This window comes from Lutjanus erythropterus, chromosome 7, assembly GCF_056507025.1.
Source record: "Lutjanus erythropterus isolate fLutEry1 chromosome 7, fLutEry1.hap2, whole genome shotgun sequence".
Lineage (NCBI taxonomy): Eukaryota > Metazoa > Chordata > Actinopteri > Lutjaniformes > Lutjanidae > Lutjanus > Lutjanus erythropterus.
This window is the reverse complement of record NC_139323.1, coordinates 2,551,263-2,570,817: the sequence shown is the minus strand read 5'-3', so window position 1 is coordinate 2,570,817 and position 19,555 is coordinate 2,551,263. Positions and strand designations below refer to the sequence as shown.

General features: G+C 39.9%; 1 protein-coding gene across 11 annotated transcripts in view; it reads left to right on the top strand.

The window, feature by feature from the left end:
- The first annotated feature begins 7,336 nt into the window (after window positions 1-7,336).
- nlgn1 (neuroligin 1) overlaps window positions 7,337-19,555 on the top strand; it is a 421,649-nt gene continuing 409,430 nt past the window's right edge. For 7 of the 11 annotated variants that reach the window (XM_084722376.1, XM_084722369.1, XM_084722375.1 and 4 more), the window contains exon 1: window positions 7,337-8,367. In XM_084722376.1, coding sequence (XP_084578502.1) covers window positions 7,830-8,367 — 538 coding nt within the window. In that variant the 5' untranslated portion in view covers window positions 7,337-7,829. Of the gene's footprint in view, window positions 8,372-9,193; window positions 9,254-19,555 lie in introns of all 11 variants that reach the window. The other 4 variants (XM_084722368.1, XM_084722366.1, XM_084722365.1 and 1 more) reach the window with 2 other exon arrangements.

The following is a 19,555-nucleotide window of genomic DNA, read 5'->3' as shown; positions in this document are numbered from 1 at the left end:
AACCAAGCTTCAAGATTGGGGTTTGGAAATGGCACATATTTTTGATCCAACACAGAGAGCAGAGACCAAGACATCTAGAAGTAACCTAGATCAGTGTTTCCCAAACCTTTTTTCTGGGGACCAATTTTTTAAAAATGACAAACCATCGTGACCTGAATCAAAATGTGTACTTTTTTTTACATGTTTGGACCTATTTTTCAACTAGCTGTCAATCTGGCGATCATTTTTCCACTAATCAATTAGTTGTTTGGTCCATAAAATATGAGAAAATGTTGATCAGAGTCCAAGATGACGTCCTCACACGTTTTGTTTTGTTTTATTCAGTTTACTGTCAGAGAGGAGTAAAAAAAAACCAGAAAATATTCACATTTAAGAAACTGAACTCAGGAAATTTAGACTTTTCTCCTTAAAAATTTACTTAAACCGATTCATCGATTATCAAAATAGTTGGCGAGTAATTTAATACTTTATACTTTCTTATATTAATGATTGCATCATTAATATGTTGCAGCTGTAGTGTTAACAGGCCATCTCACTGTTTTCATTTCCTCTCATCAGGAAACCAATACAGGACATTTTGGGCTCCTTCATGAATGAGACACAATAAATGCATATCTATTTACAGTATAATACACACACTTTAAACACATAATTAAAGTTGAACTACAGATATAAATCTCAAATCTGCAGAATTTCTTCCATAATCTTTTATTTATTTAGCGACTCAAATAAAAGCTCCTGTGACCCACCTGTGGGTCATGACCCGGTGTTTGGGACTGACTGGCCTAGATACAACTGGAATCATACGGCAGCATACTTCTAATAATTATTTTACTGCTGCTTATATAGGTTTTTGAAATATGCTATAATGTACAGCACGCTGAGAAAAGGGTAACATCTGCACACTTACTCCATTCCACAAAAGTTTAATAATGAGAATGTTTCAATCCTGCTTGGATCTTTGTCAGGCCAGAATGTTTGAACAATGGAAATCTCACCCATACATCATTGCACCTAGTCTGCCAAGTTCTCTGACGGCACAGATAAACATCCAAAAACCACCAGCAATTCAATCAATTACACAGGAACAGTACCTCAAAATATTACACGTTATTATAACAAACATATGAAAACATAATATGCATCAAATTCATCATTTCTGTATATTAATATCTACATGAGGTATTAGATAGGAGGAAAAAGAGCAAAAAAAGACCAAAAACTTTCTCTATAAAAAGCTTCTTTGACACTGTTTCTAATAGTGGTACACTCCAAATCTATTGCAAGCCAAGTAATAAAAGATAATGAAAAATACTGAAATTGAAAACCTACTTTGCTGACATGTTTGTGAGCAACCCTGTATCCTAGAAATTAAATCTATATACAACTGCTTTCCAAATAAAGAAACCTTATCCAGGCTTGCTTTTTCTCAATGAGCAAAATGAGGAAACGTTTTTCACTTATGCATGTGGCAAGTCACACAAAAAGTGAAATATTTCTATGTTAGTAAAACATTCACTGACATTGTATTTCATTTGTTTATTGCCAAAATATTCAGTGCTGTAACACAATATCAACTCATGGTGACTATGGCATAAATGAAAATTTTTCCGTATATACTTGTATGAAGCTTGATACATCATGTGTTTAATGTTTAATTGAAGCTGCTATCTTTTCCCGACCTTAACCAGAGTGCATTTCTTGTTTAAATCTAATGGCATGTGAACTGAGGATGCAAACCCTGGTCTCAGGTGTCATAGTAGCTTGTCTCCATGCCACTACAATACAGTAATGGTTCATTTATTCATAAAAACATTGCCCCTGAACATAATCCAGGAAAAAAATTATCTTTACCACCACAATGTGATGTGAATTTAGAATGAATAAACGTAATTTTGAGGAGACCTTTCTTAAAGTGAAAGGTTTTATAGGTGTCTGTAAAAGGGATAAACTGACTCAAACTGTAAAAGACTAAAAATGCTCTGAGAAAACTGGACTTGCTAACATAAAAAAAATACACTGAAAACACCACCTCCAATACTCCCTGCCCTCTCCACACCCCCTGTCCCCCCCCCTAAGTTGCTGCACCTGGTTTCAACTAGCTAGCTACATGCAGCTTCTCCTGTGGGCTGAGCATCACTGCTAACGATGTGAGTTCCATTCCCTAAATTAACGGGACTGGTTCCTTAGGTTTATGACATCATATACGCCTGACTGAATCTGTTTTTTTGAGACTGCCCTTACTTACTGCAGTTCCAAAGCAAGAAGTGCTCAGACATGGCGTTTACTGCTAAATTCACTCCTGATATGTCTTGTTAGACATGATAATCACCACATGATAATCACTGTACATGTTAACAAGATGAAAAACATGATTTTCATTGGAGTGGGATTCTTAATATGCTCCAATTAGAGATGCTGACATTGTGAAATGGGGACATATGTGTTTACACACTCACATTGTGGGGACCAGTTTTCCTTGTGGGGAAAAAATTCCTCATAAATCATTACATTTTAAGGTGAAGACATGGTTTAACACTAGAGGAGCCAGAATTCCAGAATTGCTGGAACAGGCAGAAGTGTTATTTTGACCTTTGACTTCCAAATTCTATTATCTCTCATGGTAAACACCAGACTAAGAGATTCATGAATTTATTCTGTTATTTTGTCTTTTTTAAAGATGAAATAACACTAAAATGTAGATTTTAGTGTTTATATATTCATTAATAAGCAGCCATCATGTGTAGTAAACTGTAATGACTGTATATACTGACAGCAGTATTTTTCTGTAGGATAATAACCATCAGTGATCCGATTCAAATTTTAGATTCCTCTACAATTACTCAGAGTGAGAAATAATGACAAATTTCCAACTAGAACCATCACAGAAAATAATCACAGCTTATGAAAGCTGGAAATGAGTACAAAAATAAAACAAAAAAAAAAAAAAAGATGTAAACATTGCTGTTTGTTTCAACATTTGACAGCTTTAACACAAAAATTCAGTGAGTTATAGGTGCTGAGACAAAAAGTCTTACAACCATCCCTGGTCTCCTACTTCATTTTTAACTGAGTCTAATTAATTAATTATTTGTATATTTATGTTGTGAAATCGAGACCACTTGTGAAGTTTTATTGACAGAGACAGTGACAGTTGCTAAGCAACCAAAATGCATCTTCAACTGTGCAAAAAGTAACAATACAACAGTGACTATTTCTGTGAGATCAGTATGACTAGCTGTGACTGTAATAGGTAAAAATGATGCCTTTCTGTGTAAATTACATAAAAACATTTTAAACGAAAATACAGACACTTTTAGGAAAAGTCAGGTACCAGCAGCATCGTACTTTTTAGTTCAACAAACTTATTGCTCATATACATTTGGAAACAGTCGAAATAACCTCTGTGGCTGTTCTAATATTAAAGATTTAGGGGCATCTATTTCCAGAATATGACAAAAAACTGAATATAATATTCATAAATATGTTGTCATTAGTGTATAATGACCTGATGATAAGAATGTTTTTGCTTCCTCAGAATGAGCTCTTTATATCTATGGAGGACATAGGTCCTCTTCCAGAGATTCACCATGTTGCAACTTGCATCAGCATGTTTCTACAGCAGCCTAGTTTCTACAAACCAAACACTGACTCTCGACAGGCCCTTTTGCATCTGTCATGAGTTTCAGGGCCATCATAGGTTCTCCTACATGCTTGAAAGGGAGAAGTGAGGCACGGTGTCTGCAGTCTGCAAGCTCACCTAGATGCCACTACATTCTGTTTACTGGTCCATTAAGGTCAGGTTAAGTTTAGGTTTAAAGACAGCAGGTGTTAGGCTAGTGATGGTTTTGGTTAAGGAAAGTCTCCAGGAAATAAGTCAGTGTGATGTCCTCTGAAGTGATGGAAGCACACCTTTTGTGTTTCTGTGTGTGTGTTTTGACTGATACATGAATTCATATCTTAGTTTCAGATTGTAACTAATTACCTCCAGTTTGCTTGTGGAGCATGCTAAATTATCCATGATCAAATACTCTCTCATACACACACTCAGACATGCAGAGAAATATATCACACACTCCAGTTTGATCTATATCTCCTCCTGCCTTTGTTCTCTTTTTCTTCCCATTACGGTTCTCCTGCTGCTGACGTTGTAAATGTCTGTACATCTTGTTGTTTCATACCTGCCTGCCACTCATTTTCTGCCTTTCTGTCTGGGGTGTGTGTGTGTGTGTGTGTGTGTGTGTGTGTGTGTGTGTGTACTGCTGTGAAGAAAACAGTGTGTGTGCATTCACATATACAGTAAATGTGAGCTACATCTAGCCCAAAGCAAGTGTGCATGCGTCTGCCTCCGTGCACATGTGTGTAATCATGTCATATCTCCCTTAAGGTGTCAGCTCGTTGAGGTGTTTGTGTGTGAAACTGGTGTATTTTTGTGAGCCTACTAGACAACTTGTCATGTCGGTGTGTGTGTGTATTTGTGTGTGTGTGTGCAGCTAAATAGGATTTCCTCTGTGTATGAAATCTGAAGGTGAGCTCATCCAGGTGGAACATTGACTCCTAAGCAGTGTGGAAAAAAAAAACATAAAAAAAAAAAAAACATACAGGGGATGACAAGCCTCCATGTTCTACACCACACATGCGTGCACACACACTTATATAAACAGCACACACACACAAATATATTTTAGATTTCCTTCTGAAAACATCTCCTACCTGGTTCTTTAAGGCAAGAAATGAATTTGGACTTATTTCAGTTCATGTGCTTCCTCCTCTTGACAGGTGTTTGGGTTTTTCTCTGTATATTTTGTTTTATTACTGTTGTGCATTTTGTTCCCTGTACATATGTTGTATTTTAAAACAGATGTTATTCCTGCTTTAATTGATATTTCTATTTAGTGCATAGCAGTCGGCTGAGTTGTATAAATGGTGACTTTTAAAGCAAAATGAATAGTTTTCATTAGTATAGAGCCCTGAACAGGGGAAAAAAAAATCTATTTTTGGATTTTCTTGTATGCAAGGCCATTTCCTCCAATGTGTAAGAAAAAAGATCCTGTTATTTATAATGAGACTTAATATCTGAAAATAATGATTTACTATCACTAGATAATACACACTCTATGTATCACAAGCAATGAAAACTTTCTCAAAATAATGACTTAATAATGAAAAACAATCTCAAAATGATTACTTAGTATTTCAAAATAACAACTTAATATCTCACAATCAGAAACTATATTTAGAAAGTTTCTCATTGTTTGACCTATATCCTTATTGAAATGACTTTTTTCCATCAAATTGGCAGAACTAGGCTTCCATACTCTGGATTGTATTTATTTTATTGTTCTTTCACAAAAATTTTGCCTCACATCAAGAAATACTTGTTGTCCATGTGCAGCAACGAAAATAAAGTATATTAAAGTCAAGTAAGACATGCATGCTGATCTGGAGGATGAATGTGATGACTTGCACCTTTTTTGGACAGTTGACACATGTCAACACTGGGGAAGCGCGACAATGGCATATCTTGACATGTTAATATGTGAGTCATGATCCAGCCGGTGTGTGGAGTTGCATTGAAAATGATAGGTGTGGGATATCTGACATGCAGGATATGCCACAGAATGTGTTGCCCCCCCCAACACCTTCTAGCCCAGATCTTTCAGAAACAGGAACATTTTTCTGACAAGCAGCAAACCAGAAAATTTGAGATTAGCACAAAAACTGCACAAATTATATACCACTCTACCCCTCAGGGCTAATAGTTTGTCCTTGCACAGTTATTTAAAGTGTAGCTGTTAAAGGAAGAAAAACTGGGCTTTCAAAAGCAGCACAAATGTAACATTTTCAGATTGAAGTGTTCATCTAATGACATGTCAGAATATTCCTCCTAACCTGTACTTCTTCATTACACCATCATGTACTGCCAGACATGAACATGCATGCCTCTGATCATGAGTCTCCTGATGACATTTCTTTATGAAAATTGCTCTTTTTAACATTCTTCCATTCCTTCCCTCCCAACCATAGACACATTCTTGTATTTTTTAGGAGAAAGCAGCGGCCTCTAGGGGGAGACAGCAGGTCAGCTGTATATGGCACATAGAAGGGGTACACATTATCTGAAAACTGGGAAACTGAAGAATAATTTGACATGCAGCTAAGCCCTGTGTGTCAAGAGTGTGTAATAGCTTAAGACAAGATGCCTGAGGTATATGATGGCCATTCCCATTACTGTCACTGTCACAAAGATTTTGGGTTCATACCATTTATGACTCAGATTTTGTGCAAAATCTAATCATTTTTGACCACTTGAGAGTTTATAAAAATTGTCAACAATCCCTCCAAAATACCTCATTAAGACATCAAGACCTTAAGCAACACCCTAGAAAAATCCATGCCGTGTACCCTCAGAACCCATTTTCAGTTAGATATCTTTAGGTCAGACAAGGGACCTCTTTGAAAATTGCTAGTTTTTCCCTCACCAAAATTTGGCCTGACTTTTTAGGTTTAACCCCTGACATGACAGCCTGACCCTGGTTGGTAACAGTGTCTTAGGTCTTGTAGTTTCATATGATATCAAAAAACAGAGCCTGCTGGAGACTCTGAAAGACAGCAATGTCGGCCAAGAGGCTGAACTTTTTAAATGTAGTACTTTCTACAATATTTGTGCATGGCAACTATGGCATTGAGGGGAAAAATGCTTACTGGAACATTGATTGCAGGTCTGTAACAGGACATAAATTCTGGCTCCCTGCATCAAAGTCTGATATGTTTCAGACCTTGACCTCCTCACCTTGACTACACTATTTTCCGCACCTGGGGCACACTATTTCTTACACTGGCGCTGAGCATTGGCATTTAAAAACCTGTCACAGTATCCACTTTTATTCTGAATGCCTCTGCCTCATGCTGTACAGTAAATCTTATTGCTGCTGGCGGTATGCATTCAAATCTACGACTCTCTCAGAAACGATCCCCACTCACCAGCACGGAGTGGCTCTGGAGGGCACTCGGCATTACGCGTAGGTTATAAAATTAAACTGTAGGACAAACCTGTCACACTCCACTATAACCACGAAACATCTGTCACCATGCATACTAATAGACACCTTGCTTGTTAAGCTGTTGAGTAATATTACCAACTGTCATGTGCCATAAATAGATGTTATGTTCCTCTTTAACTGATTGATGTGTGTGCATATGGGTATAACACAAATCTGCTAATTGTTGATCTGTTAATGTCTTCCAGGAGGCAAGAAATCAAGAATATCTTTACTTCCCTTCATGTGAATCCTGATTGTATCTTTGTCTCTGTGTTGCAGGGGACAGACCTTGGGTTGGACCAAACTACTCCAAGTATAACCAGTACAACCACTGCACCGCCACTCCTGCTTCCACTGCTGCACATGGCAGGCTGCTCACCTCAAAATGATGGAAACCCTGATCACTGACTGGCTCGTCTACCTTCTGAGAAGTGGAGCTTAAAGATGGTATATTTGCTGTTTTTTTCTTGAGGACCTTATTGAGGAATATTTTCCACATTGTAAGGAGTATTTCTCAGATTTTCCTGGATGAAACTGATGGCTGCTACATTTCCGCCGGATGATTTGCACTGCCTGGATTTTCAAAAGGATCATTAGCAACCGCGACCCCCATCCGCTCCGGAGTTACACGCTTACTTATGCCTGTGAGTGAATGTGATTTTAGTGTGATTGTGTGGTTGTGTTTGCATATGCATGGCGTAAGTGAGAGATAGAAAACAAGGATTTTTTTGTACTCTGAAAGGACAACAGAGGACGCAAAGAAGTTGAAAACAAGGAGTAGCAGATATGTCCCAGTGGAGGCACCATTTGAGGACTGGGTGTCGACTACTTCAGACTGCCAAGAGTGGCAGCAGGATGATGGGATACATAGGGCTTGAAGGTTCCTTAAGCGCCGGCCGGTGGGTGTCATCTCTAATATGGCTGGGGCTGCTGCTGCTACACACATCTCCTGCTGCTGTGTCGGCTCAGAAACTCGATGAGAATGACCCAGTGGTCACCACCACCAATGGCAAGCTGCGCGGCGTCAAGAAGGAGCTCAACAACGAGATCCTGGGTCCTGTCGTGCAGTTTCTGGGCGTCCCGTACGCCACTCCGCCCACCGGCGAGCGCCGCTTCCAGCCACCCGAGCCACCGGCGTCGTGGCCGGAGATCCGCAACGCCACACACTTTGCCCCCGTGTGCCCTCAGAGCATCATGGAGGGCCGCCTGCCGGATGTGATGCTGCCAGTGTGGTTCACCAACAGCATTGACGTGGTGTCCACATACGTCCAGGACCAGAGTGAGGACTGCCTCTACCTTAACATCTATGTCCCCACTGAGGATGGTGAGTTAGCCTGCGGGCTCAGGGCAGGATGATTGTGGGTGCAACGGGGAGGTGGGGCGGGTATTGAACCCACAACCTTCTGGTAGAGAGAAGTGTATGTTGTCGGGGTGTGTTTTACCAACGTGAGAGTGCATTTCTGTCTCTGTCCCTGTCTGTCTGTCTGTCAGTAGAGGGAAAGCATGACCTTGTGCATGTTTAATGTGCATGACACTGCTTACAGTACATGAGTGTGTTCAAGTGGTTTTGTGAAAGAGAGAACAGTATGAATGTGTGTGTGTGGCATCCATTGAATCCAGTTGATCCTCTTCACTCCATAGCTGCCTCAATCTTCTTCCTTCCATTCTCCTCTTCCTCCTCCTTGTTGATCCTCTTGAAACTCCTTCTCCTCTTATCCCCCGCTCCTCTTTCTTGTCATCGCCTTATTTGCCCTCCTCTGCAGACTCCCTCCCCTCCCTCATGTCTATAGCTCATCATAGCCTATTGTGCTCCGCTACAATGGCTACAGTTCATTAAACAAGACAGTCGTTGTCAAGATCATCACCGATTGATTTGGCTGACTGGCTGAATGACTGGCTGGCCGACTGGTGGACTTGAATACTGCGCTGATTGAGCTGGTGTGATTCATTCTTTCCCTCTGTCTTTACGTCTCCCTTTCCCTCCTCTTCCCACTTTTTTTCAGTCAATCAGCTTTGTGTGTGTGTGTGTGTGTGTGTGTGTGTGTGTGTGTGTGTGTGTGTGTGTGTGTGTGTGTGTGCATGCCAGCTCCTGTGTGCGTTGCGCGTCCAGGGGCTCAATGTTATTCTTTAGTCTTTTATTCATTTTACAGTCAAAAGAATATCCAAGGAATGTGCCAGGAAACCGGGCAAGAAAATATGTAGACAAGGAGGTATGTATGATCTGAACGCAACCTATACAATGCCACAGAAAGAAGACCTGCAAATACGAAGAAAAAAAGACAACTGTGTTGTGTGCAGCAGAGAGCAATGGTGAGATCAAGGTCTACAAATTATTCAGGTCTGGATTCAGGGAATCTGCAGGTTTTTAGAATCCTAAATTTAAGAGACAGGCCCTTTTTAAACACTACCTGGAAGTGAATTTAAGGCCAATTTAAAAAGAAAGTAAGAAAAACGAAGTTGTCCGAACCAGTCTGTCTCTGACTGAACATATCTATGCAGTCCATCATGTCTAAGAGGCTGTTCAGACGTATGTGAGTTCACACCTGGTATTACAATGCCTCTCCAGATGTGTCTAGAGTGAACACATGTAACTGGATAGGACTATTTTATCAGTTGAATACTGTCCATTAATGTCTATTTTGCCCTTTCAATACGTAGGACAAGTATTCCTTTTTTTTTAGTTCAGCCCCATACTTAATTCCTATATCAGCCTTTATGAGATTCATGTATTAGTTGCATGGCAAGGATGTGCATGTCTATTTCAACAGTGCTACTCATTTGTAGGCTTGTTTTTTTAAAATCATGACAAGCTTAGCTGGAGTTGAGCGGCTGTAAAATGGTGAATAAACACATTTCTTAAAGATTCTTCACAATGAAAGTCCCATTGTTTTGTTATTTAGAAGCAATATCAGGAAACGATGCAATAGAGAAATTAAACCTCAAATCACAGAGTGTCAGTTAGAAGCTACAGACCTGCTGAAAACTGAACTCAGACACTTTAAAATGCTTTGCTCTCTGTTCCATCTATGCAGACATGAGTTCAGTCTTGCAACACATGCTTGTTTGGGGGGTAGAAATTCTTGCAGGTGGGTCGGGCACTCCAGGAAATGCAAATCAGTGTGACTCTGCACAGCCAGAGCCAAAGCCAAAGATCCTGTCTGTGGTGCACTGGGACTGTTTTTTTTACAAGGAGAACCAACTTAATGTTTGAATTTAAGGCCAAATTTACAAGTAGGCATGTATGATTAAGAATCCCCCAGCTGTTTCACCAGATGCAAATAAACATGTATGCAAAATGCATTGTTGTTTTTACTGGCCTCCCAACAGTAGTAGCCAACATGATGCGACAAAGAAAACATTTTTGAAAATAATAACTTGATGCATAACATTTGCCGAAGTTACAAGTAGATTCATATAATTTAGAATTTGTCACAGTTTTTCATGAAAGTTTATAAAGTTTCTTCTCACTCAACAATGGACAAAATTGCACAATTTCTTGAGGGAGTCTGGTGATATTGTGGTTACAAACATGTGTTGCTTATCCTGTTAGGTACTAGAGCCCAGACACATAATTTGCATAATGATGAAGCAAATAGTGCATTTACAAGACGTCAAAGTGGCCCAGGATTACCTCCAAATGCGGTCTGAGTGATCGGATCTGCATGCGTCCTCAATACATCTTGGGTGCATTCACACCTGTAGTACTTAAAGATGTCAATTTAAGATTGAATCACACAGGGTGCATAGTAATGCCAGGTGTAAACAGGCTCTGAGATCTGACCACTGGATATCCTGCAGGTAGTAGCAAAAACATATTTGCTACTAACACCCTGAATTGGACGTGTAATTTGTAGACCTTGTGATGGAGGGGTAATGGTGAGGTAGATGGCTCATTGATGTGTGCTCTCATTGGTCAGCAAGCTTGGGAGATTTGATTGGCTGCCAGATCAGGGGCCAAAAGGTGTGCAGTAATGATGGTTGATGTGTGTGGAGATAGCAGCATATTAGATCAGGCACACTGTCCCAAACACACACATACACACACTCACGGTGATGGAGTCGTATGCAGTGTTAAACAAGATGAGCTCAGGCTGGACCTTGACTGTGTAATCTCCATTAAAAGAAAGCAGAGCTGTGTTCAGGTTGGCTCGGGCTACTGTATCAAGCACTGTTTCATCAAGATAATGCCCTCCTCCTCCTCTGCTCTGTCTTTCTCTCCCTGTCTCTGAGCCTGTCCCTCCCTGGATGTGTGCACATTCTTGTGTGTATGTTTGTGTGCAACTGCGTGTGTGTGTGTGTGTATGTGAGAGAAAGAGAGAGAGAGAGAGACTGATGCTGACAGTGTCCTTGATAAGGTCTGGGTGTTAATGTCATTGTCTTGGCAGCAGCCTGCATTATCACTTAGCGCACAATCCCCGCCTTCTCACTACACAGATACATGTAAACTCTAACCTCGCTGTTCTTCTTGTCTTTCTGCTCTCCTCTCCCCATACGTGTTGCACACACTGATACACAGAGGGGAAATGCGTTTAAACTGGGAGATTATAGAAGCTTACATATTAGTCACACAGCATGGAGAATCATCATTATGAAACCAAGACCCAGACAATCTGTTGTGGATTTTTTTCTTTCATTTTATAGAAAAGGGAGATTAGGTTTAGAAAACAATGTGCCTTGAACAAAAAAGGAGAAGCAAGATGGCGGATCTGTGGCCTTGTTACTGAAGAAGCTGCTTTGCTCGGGTTTGTTTCTTTGGCTGGGGTTTACTAGCCGCTGGCTGTGCATGGAGCAAAAATTAATTTATTCTTGTGAAATGTCAGGGAACCACTCAACTTTATATACAGTACTCCCACAGTATGCACTTCATTAGGCAAAGTTCTGTGCAGTCGGTCTGCTCTTCTATGCAGAAGGCCATAGATAATTAAAGTGCACATAAATTAATTTAAGATTACTTCATGAAAGGCCATTTTGAATATGTTGGTACGGTATGTAATGATAACAATCATTTCTGTATGTCCCTCAAACTTAAGTATGCAATGTACTAGTCATTTTTAATGTGGGATTCAGAATCAAATTTACTGGAAATTATGCTTTGAAAATGATTCAAGGTCAGAAGATATATTTTAGCTACTTTGTGTGCTAATAAAAGCTTAATACAATTATGACAGATGAGTGTTGGATGGAATATGATATTTGTGTTAATGATATGTGTGACCTTCATTGTCACTGGGGCCAGTATTAATCCAACTGGTAAAAGTGCTGTTGCACCAACCAAGTGTCATTTAATCTAGGATTAGCTCTAATCATAGTTGAGCAAAGCAAGGTTTCAAATTTTAATTTTAAGTCCAAATTTAAAATTGAGCAGAGTAAAGGCAAATTTATTGATGTTAACCAAAATGAAATTAATTTATTAATATATATTAAGTTTGGTGCAACATAATTTCATGTTTGCTATGATTCAGTTGGGTTGAGTCCTTATTGATGCAACCTACCTTAAGTATAGACTTTCAGAGTTTAAGCTGGCTCAGGTATGATTATACATTATAGCACTGGTCATGATGAGCAATATTTGTCTGAAGAAGTGATTTGTAGAAAAGAATAGTTTTGGTGTATCAGTTGCAGCAGCTGTTTTTTCATAAGCGGTTACCTGATGGACACAGATGTACCTGATACATGTGAACATGATAGCTTCCTGATCACTGAGGAGTTGGCTGGATGAGTCCGCCTAAAATGATGGTCAAATTTCATGACGTAGTTAAAAATAGAGCAGTAGGAAAAAATTACATAAGAAATTGAGTCATTTTTCATGTTTTCACTTTGTCCTGATCTAGGTGTTATATGTGCCAGCACTTTATACCCAATAATCACACCAATGTTGGATTTAGCACCTCATTAATTACTTCCACTACCAACGTCAAAGCCATACAGGAAGTCCAGTTCCTCATGTGTAGGAAGGCAGAAATTAAGAGGTGGTGGTACTGGATGGGTGTCTTTGGGTTTGTGGCTCAGTCACAAACCAAAAGTGTTGGCGTTTGAAAGCCTGATATCAAAGCGTTGGTATTGAAAGCCGGGGAATGAAACTTAACAATCAACTGTCTTTCCACCAGAATTGCTTGCAGCACCTTTTTAACTGTTGTTTGTCATCATCACCATCTTTCCATAGCATAGCTGCATAGCATACAGTGTACTTATACTTTAATCCCCATGCTGGCCACGACCATCCTGTTTAAGCCTACAATTTTCAAATGCATTTTTCCAGCCAAGAATGAGAATGCTGAATTATCATGTGAACATGCTGAAACAATATGATGTGATTGAGTCATTGCACTAGGGTCCTTATGGAGACAAAAGTGGTACTTAGCGAGTAAGTGTCTCTATAAAGGTAGACACTGAGTGTGTATATTGTTTGGTGCAACGTGTTCAGTGAGTGCAGACTACAGCAGGAGGTTTCCTTTACAGAGCCAGAGCCAATTGCTGTGGATACATTCAGGAGTTCAGTCATGATCACAGGGGTAGTAACTCAGTACCACAAAGTGTAGTCAGCAGTGCGTGGTGTGAGGGGACAGATCATAGTGAGGGACTGGGTAATTTCAGGGTTAGATGTGTGCAGCCACAGTGGCACATTTGGTTGGGTTGGAAGAAACAGATTATCATTAAGTGCAGTTGGGACTCAGTTCAGCCCTGACTGATCTAATCGAAGGAATTTTGTCTTTTTAAAGGTATCGTCTGGGTCAGGATGTTCTCTAGGAGCTATACGTAGGCAACCGTGAGGTTCTTGAAGACATTTTATCTCTCATTCGAAAGGCTTTGTCAGTTCTAACTGACTGGAACTGGAGGATCGTGAGCATGAAGGTATAGTTCAGGGCTTGTGTCCTTCTCTATCAATGATGGTCTCTGCTGGTGGCAGGGGAGGTGAGCAAAAACTGACTAATGGGGAGTTCAGGCATTTAACCACCTGTGAGGTCATTAACATGTTGAGAGCCGATGAAGTCACATGAGAGTCATTGACCCATCTTGTGGGTCTTAGGGTCACCTGAATAACGGTGTAAATGAGTGTTGTTAAGGTCACATGTGAGTCTTTGACCCTCCCTACTATTATGTTAGTCGTTAGGGTCCCATGAATGACTGCATCAGAGGTGGCTGTTCGAAGCTGTCATAGACCACCTCTCGGTTGAGTGATGGTGGTTCCAGCTGGACATCGATGGTTTCTTTCACTCTTCTTTCAAGGCATCAGTATTCTCTAGTCAAAATGCATACGTTTTTGTCCTCAAAATAGTGTCCTTTGTCCTTAAAATGTAGGGGGACCACTGAGTCCTGATCTGAGGAACTGAATTTGATCAGCATTCATGCAACCTCTAACAACACAACCTATAGAACCTTCTGTAGAGTTTTTGCTTTTGTGTCCTTCTGCACACTCATCATGGAAGAGTTCACGGTGAACAAAAAGAGACAAGGTTAAGAGGGGTACCAGGAAAAGAAGAAGATGTGTGCAGTGATGAAGAGCAGGAAGAAGAGGCATACTTGGAGTAGTATTAGAGTAAGTAAGACCGGGAAACAAAAGGGCTAAACAATAGAGCAGCGGTGAAAGTGAGTCAGGCCGAGTGTAATTGCTGTGGGACTCATCTTTTTGTCCTCATAAGGACTATTGTTTCGTCCTGTGCCAAGCTGGTTTAAATATGTCCTATGTGGTTAAAAGTAGTGTTTTTGATGTGTCTGGGATGGAGTACGGTCATTAAGTTATCACACGCTGGGATAGCGGTCTCTGTAATGAGATCAGAGGTAGCAGCACTGTGGTGGGTCTCCTCTCCCTGCAGCATGCTTTCACAATTCATTTTTAAAATTGAAGTAAATGCAGGAGAGGCTCACTTCTCACAGATGACAGCTAACTGAACCAAAAAAGTCAAAGAATAACAAAAGTCAGACTGACACAGAAACATGCTGGAAAGGAATAAACTATTTTGATGCCAGAGACATGAGGATATTTGGGACGGCCATAGCTCAAGAGGTAGAGTGGGTTGACCATTGATCAGAAGCTTGGTGGCACGACCATTCTGCATGCTGAAGTGTCCTTGGTAAAGACACTGAACCTCAAATTGCATTTGATTGGATAAGCATGGAATCATTGTGAGGCACTTTGGATAGAAAGAGCTGTATCAACCCTGAAGAGCAGGTTGGCACCTTGCATGGCAGCCTCTGCCGTCAGTGTATGAATGTGCGTATGAATAGGTGAACATGGACTTGTGTTGTGTTGTAAAGCACTTTGAGTGGCTGGTAGACAAGAAAAGCGCTATTCAAATGCAGTCCATTCACCAAGTTTGTAAATCGTGTTTTGCAGATCTCAGTGTTTTATGTCAGGACAACATTGGAACCACAAAATGCTATACTTGTGTGGGGAATAAAAGAGCTACAGCCTGTTCAATGCCATGTTAGCTCAGAATGACATTCTGGAGGTGGTTGAAAGCAATGCAAAAAATACATTTATGCTCTTACATATGAACTTAAGAGGCCTACGGGTCTTGTTTACAGGTCTGCACTGATCATTTCTATTTTTAAAAATACTTGAAAGGAGCAAAAGACCACTAGTTGTGCAGAGAGCAATCAACCAACCTTTGAAGCCCCTTTTTAAAGTAAAAATACAAAAATTCTCTGGTTTTAGCTTCACCACTGTGAGGATTTTTAAGCAAACTGAATATCCTCAGGTTTTGGACGGTTGGACAAAAGAAGACATTTGATGACATCAATAAAGGGACATTTTTCCCGGTTTTCTCACATTTTATACAACAAAAAATCTGAATCAGAAATGATGAAATGAACACAATGAATTACTTTTCTCACAAAAACATAATTGGGAAAGAAAATTAGTGCTCTGTAAATGTAATTTCTTAGGGACAGGGTTGTATAATACCTGCACACAATTCTAAGTAGCTGTTTTGTGGTGAATTTCCCAATTTCAGGAGCAATTTTTCTCTCTGCCGTGCTCATTCTGTGCTTATTCTATCATTGTGTCCACCTAAACCCACAGCTGACTGCAGGCATGCTCATGCCTCAACTCTGCAGGTTGTCAAAAGGCATTATGGGTAACAGAAAAACACAAGCTGATGCAGAATTACATGTGAGAGGGTGAAGGAAAGTTCATTCAACACAAATTATAACACTTATAATTAACAACAGCAAATATATGAAGCATCGCAAAGTGACAATATCAAGTCAGAGCAGTGCCAGAATATCAGATGTTTTTTTTTTCCTTAACTGTTCATTGGTTTCCAGTCAGTTTAGCATCCTGTCGTGAGACAGTTTTTCAGCAGGCTTTTTTAAAATGTTGCTTTTTACTGTGGCTTCAGTGTTTTTTTAATGTGCCCAATAGTACTGTTTATGACATCTTAGCAGCTACTGAAAAATTCATTTCCACTAAAAACTGCTCTCTGAACACAAGCCTCCAGCTGTGATGCTGCTGATCAGAAAGGAAAAAGACGGCTCTGTAAACACATTATATCCATTAGGACCGGCAGAGCTGGATCTGGCCCAAGAAAGACCTGAAAAATGGAGGTTTTCTTAAAGTGATCAACTTGTAATCTATGTGGAACAATTCATCTGTGTGTAGAAAAAAGGCCAGTGTCATTAGAATGTGATAATAAATCATAAAATAACTGCAATGTGTCACCAGAGATCAAGGAAACATGCTGAAGTTGAAATACTCAGACATCAGAGTTCAGATTAATGCCAAATTTTTGCAGAATGACTTTATGTCTGGTTAATTTGAGCAAAATGAAACAGGCAGCCACTGAACTCATCGGCCAGTGTGTTGTTTGAGAGCAGTGGGCTTTTGTTGTTCAGGGTTAGCTTTACATTAACAGTAATTAAATCAAAAATCAAAGAAAATCTGATTTTATTTATATAGACCAAAATCACAAATCACAATTTGCCTCAGGAGGCTTTACAATCGTACAGTGTCTGACACCCCCTGCCCTGTAGACCCTCTGAGGAAGAAAACTAAATATTTAATATATAGTCTATGGCACCAACTTGTTATTTGAACAGCAGTGCTCACTCTTTTTAGCACAGGTCTTTTACACAGACTACACTGTAAAAATGTAAAAAAAAAAAATAGTAATGTAGTAATGGACTGCCATAGATTTTGGACTTTAGATCCCAACTCAAATTCATTAGTTTTGAAAATGTTTTACCAACTACTGATCTTGTCTTTAGATACTTTACTTTTCTTCTTTCGATAAGCTTTGCATTTTAGAAACTCATAACAATGTATTTTTAAAAACCTGATTAAATTCATTTGAGTGAAAGTAAATGTGAAAATGGTAATATTTTCAATTAAAACTATTTAATTTTTAGGCACTGAAAACACTTTCTTTTAGATTCTAAAACTCAAAGATTCAAGTTCATCTAAAGAATGAAAAAGGAAATGATCTCAACTAAAGATTATAGGTCAGCATAAGCTTATTTAAAAACTTAAGAGTTTGAGTCAGGCTCAAAACTCAAAAATCTGTTGCAGTGCGTTGTCTTGAAATTTTAAGTCATCTCAACTATTTTTTTTTTTTTACAGACTAATTTGCTAAAATATTTTCATTCACACTGATTATGATGCACCACATGAAGAGAGCTGATACTGAATACACTTGGATCTGTTCTGATCCACTTGGGTATTAGACACATGGCCCCAAGATCTGTAGCAGCAGAACAAAACCTGACCCAATTATAGTGTCATTTGGACCCTGGACTCCTCATTCAAGGAGGCCTCGTGAAAGCCTCTCCTCCACAGTGCTGTACTGCATGTCTGACAGCAAACTGCTAGTATTCTTCATGGAATCAACTGCTCACCCTTCAATGCTGTCAGACCTTGTAAAATAAAGGGGAAAAAAAGGAAAGAAAGCTCTGTGTAAGGTGTCTCTGCGGTGGGTTGGAACTCCCTTTATGTTTACTTTATGTTGAATTAAGGATTTGGTCTTTTAAAAGCCAAACTAGGACATTTAACTGCGAACTAGGCCATTTCCCAGCGCGTGTACAAGCTGTTTAATATCTCAAATAGTTCCGGAAATATTTCAACATGTTGCATTATTCTGAAATTTCTGTGCGCTGTCTCCACTCCAGAGGGGTTTGGAATAGAAGCTCCATTGTAGATGTGAATTTCGTCAAGATGCAGCAGCTTCACAGACAGTGAATTTCTCGCTGTTTTCCTTCTCAGCTCCCCCCCGTCCCCCTCCCTCAGCTCTTTCTTCTCCCTGTGTCTCTTTCCATCCATCCGTCTTAATGTCCCCCTGCACAGGTTGGCCTTTTCCCTCGCGTCCGTCTCTGTCTCTCTCTCCGTCCTGACCCATTCACCCCTCCCTCCATCTCACTTTTCCTCTGTCCTTCTCTCTTGTCTTTTTTTCTCCTATTCCTCGGGCTTTGTCCCAGTTTTGTAGTCGTTGAAGGAGGTTCCTGTGGGAGGCGGCACACACACGCAGACACACAAAGACTCACAAACACAGAGGAGGAAATAGAAGGCAAGAATAGGCATGGCCCTTCTTGTGTTTGGGTCTCCCCTGAGGGGCTCTGTCACCTCCACTCACAACTTAACTTCTCCACACTGGTGTTTCTTCTTCTGTTGCTGTGTTGTGCTTCTGTGTGTGTCTGCCTAGAAGGATCCATGGATTTGGGTATGTGTGTTTGTGTCAGGAGAATTTTAAGTTGTGTCCTGTCTGACAGGGTTTTGTGCCAGAGCTGGCTGCTGGGCAGGTGGTGGACTTGTCATTTTCAGCCTGGCCCCATCGGACCTTGTGTTGATCCTGAACCAAACTTAGAAACAGAAAGACAGAGAGAAGAAGAGAGAGGATATCTAATCTAATGTGAGCCAAATCCTCTCACTGCATTTAAAGCTCTTGTTGTAGTCTGCAATCTGAGTTTTGACCAGGAAGAAGTGACAGTACGTCTCTCCAACAAACCCAGCTAATACTTAATACTGATGGGATATTATATTCTATGAATTATATTGAAAAAGCGATGAATACAGACTATTTCTTCAAGTATGATCAAAATCTTATAAAAAATCTCAAAATCAAAGTCGCAAACTTTCATGTTTCCAAGACGATGAAAACATTTTAATGATACTGTGATCTTTCTTCTAATACAAGGTTATATATTAGCACCGTTGCAAATTCTTTAGCAATGTCAGAATCATCAGTATATTGTTAAATTTGTTTCATATTTGTTTAGCTTTGTCAAATTAAAGGGATAATTAGCTGAAAAATGAAAATTCAGTCATTATCTATTCACCCTCGTGCTGACTGAAGGTCAGGTTCGGTTTTTCAGTCCACAAAACACTGCTGGAGTTTCACAGGAAAATGGTGTTACAGAATCTCCCACACAATGGAAGTGAATGGTGACCACTTTTTACACGTAAAAAAACAGAAAACTGCTCCTAAAGCCCTGACATGTCAAGTTCACTTCAAATATGTCATCTACACCATGTGTTTAGTCTGAGTCTTCACTGTAGATCTTTGGCGTGTGTGACTGTGTTT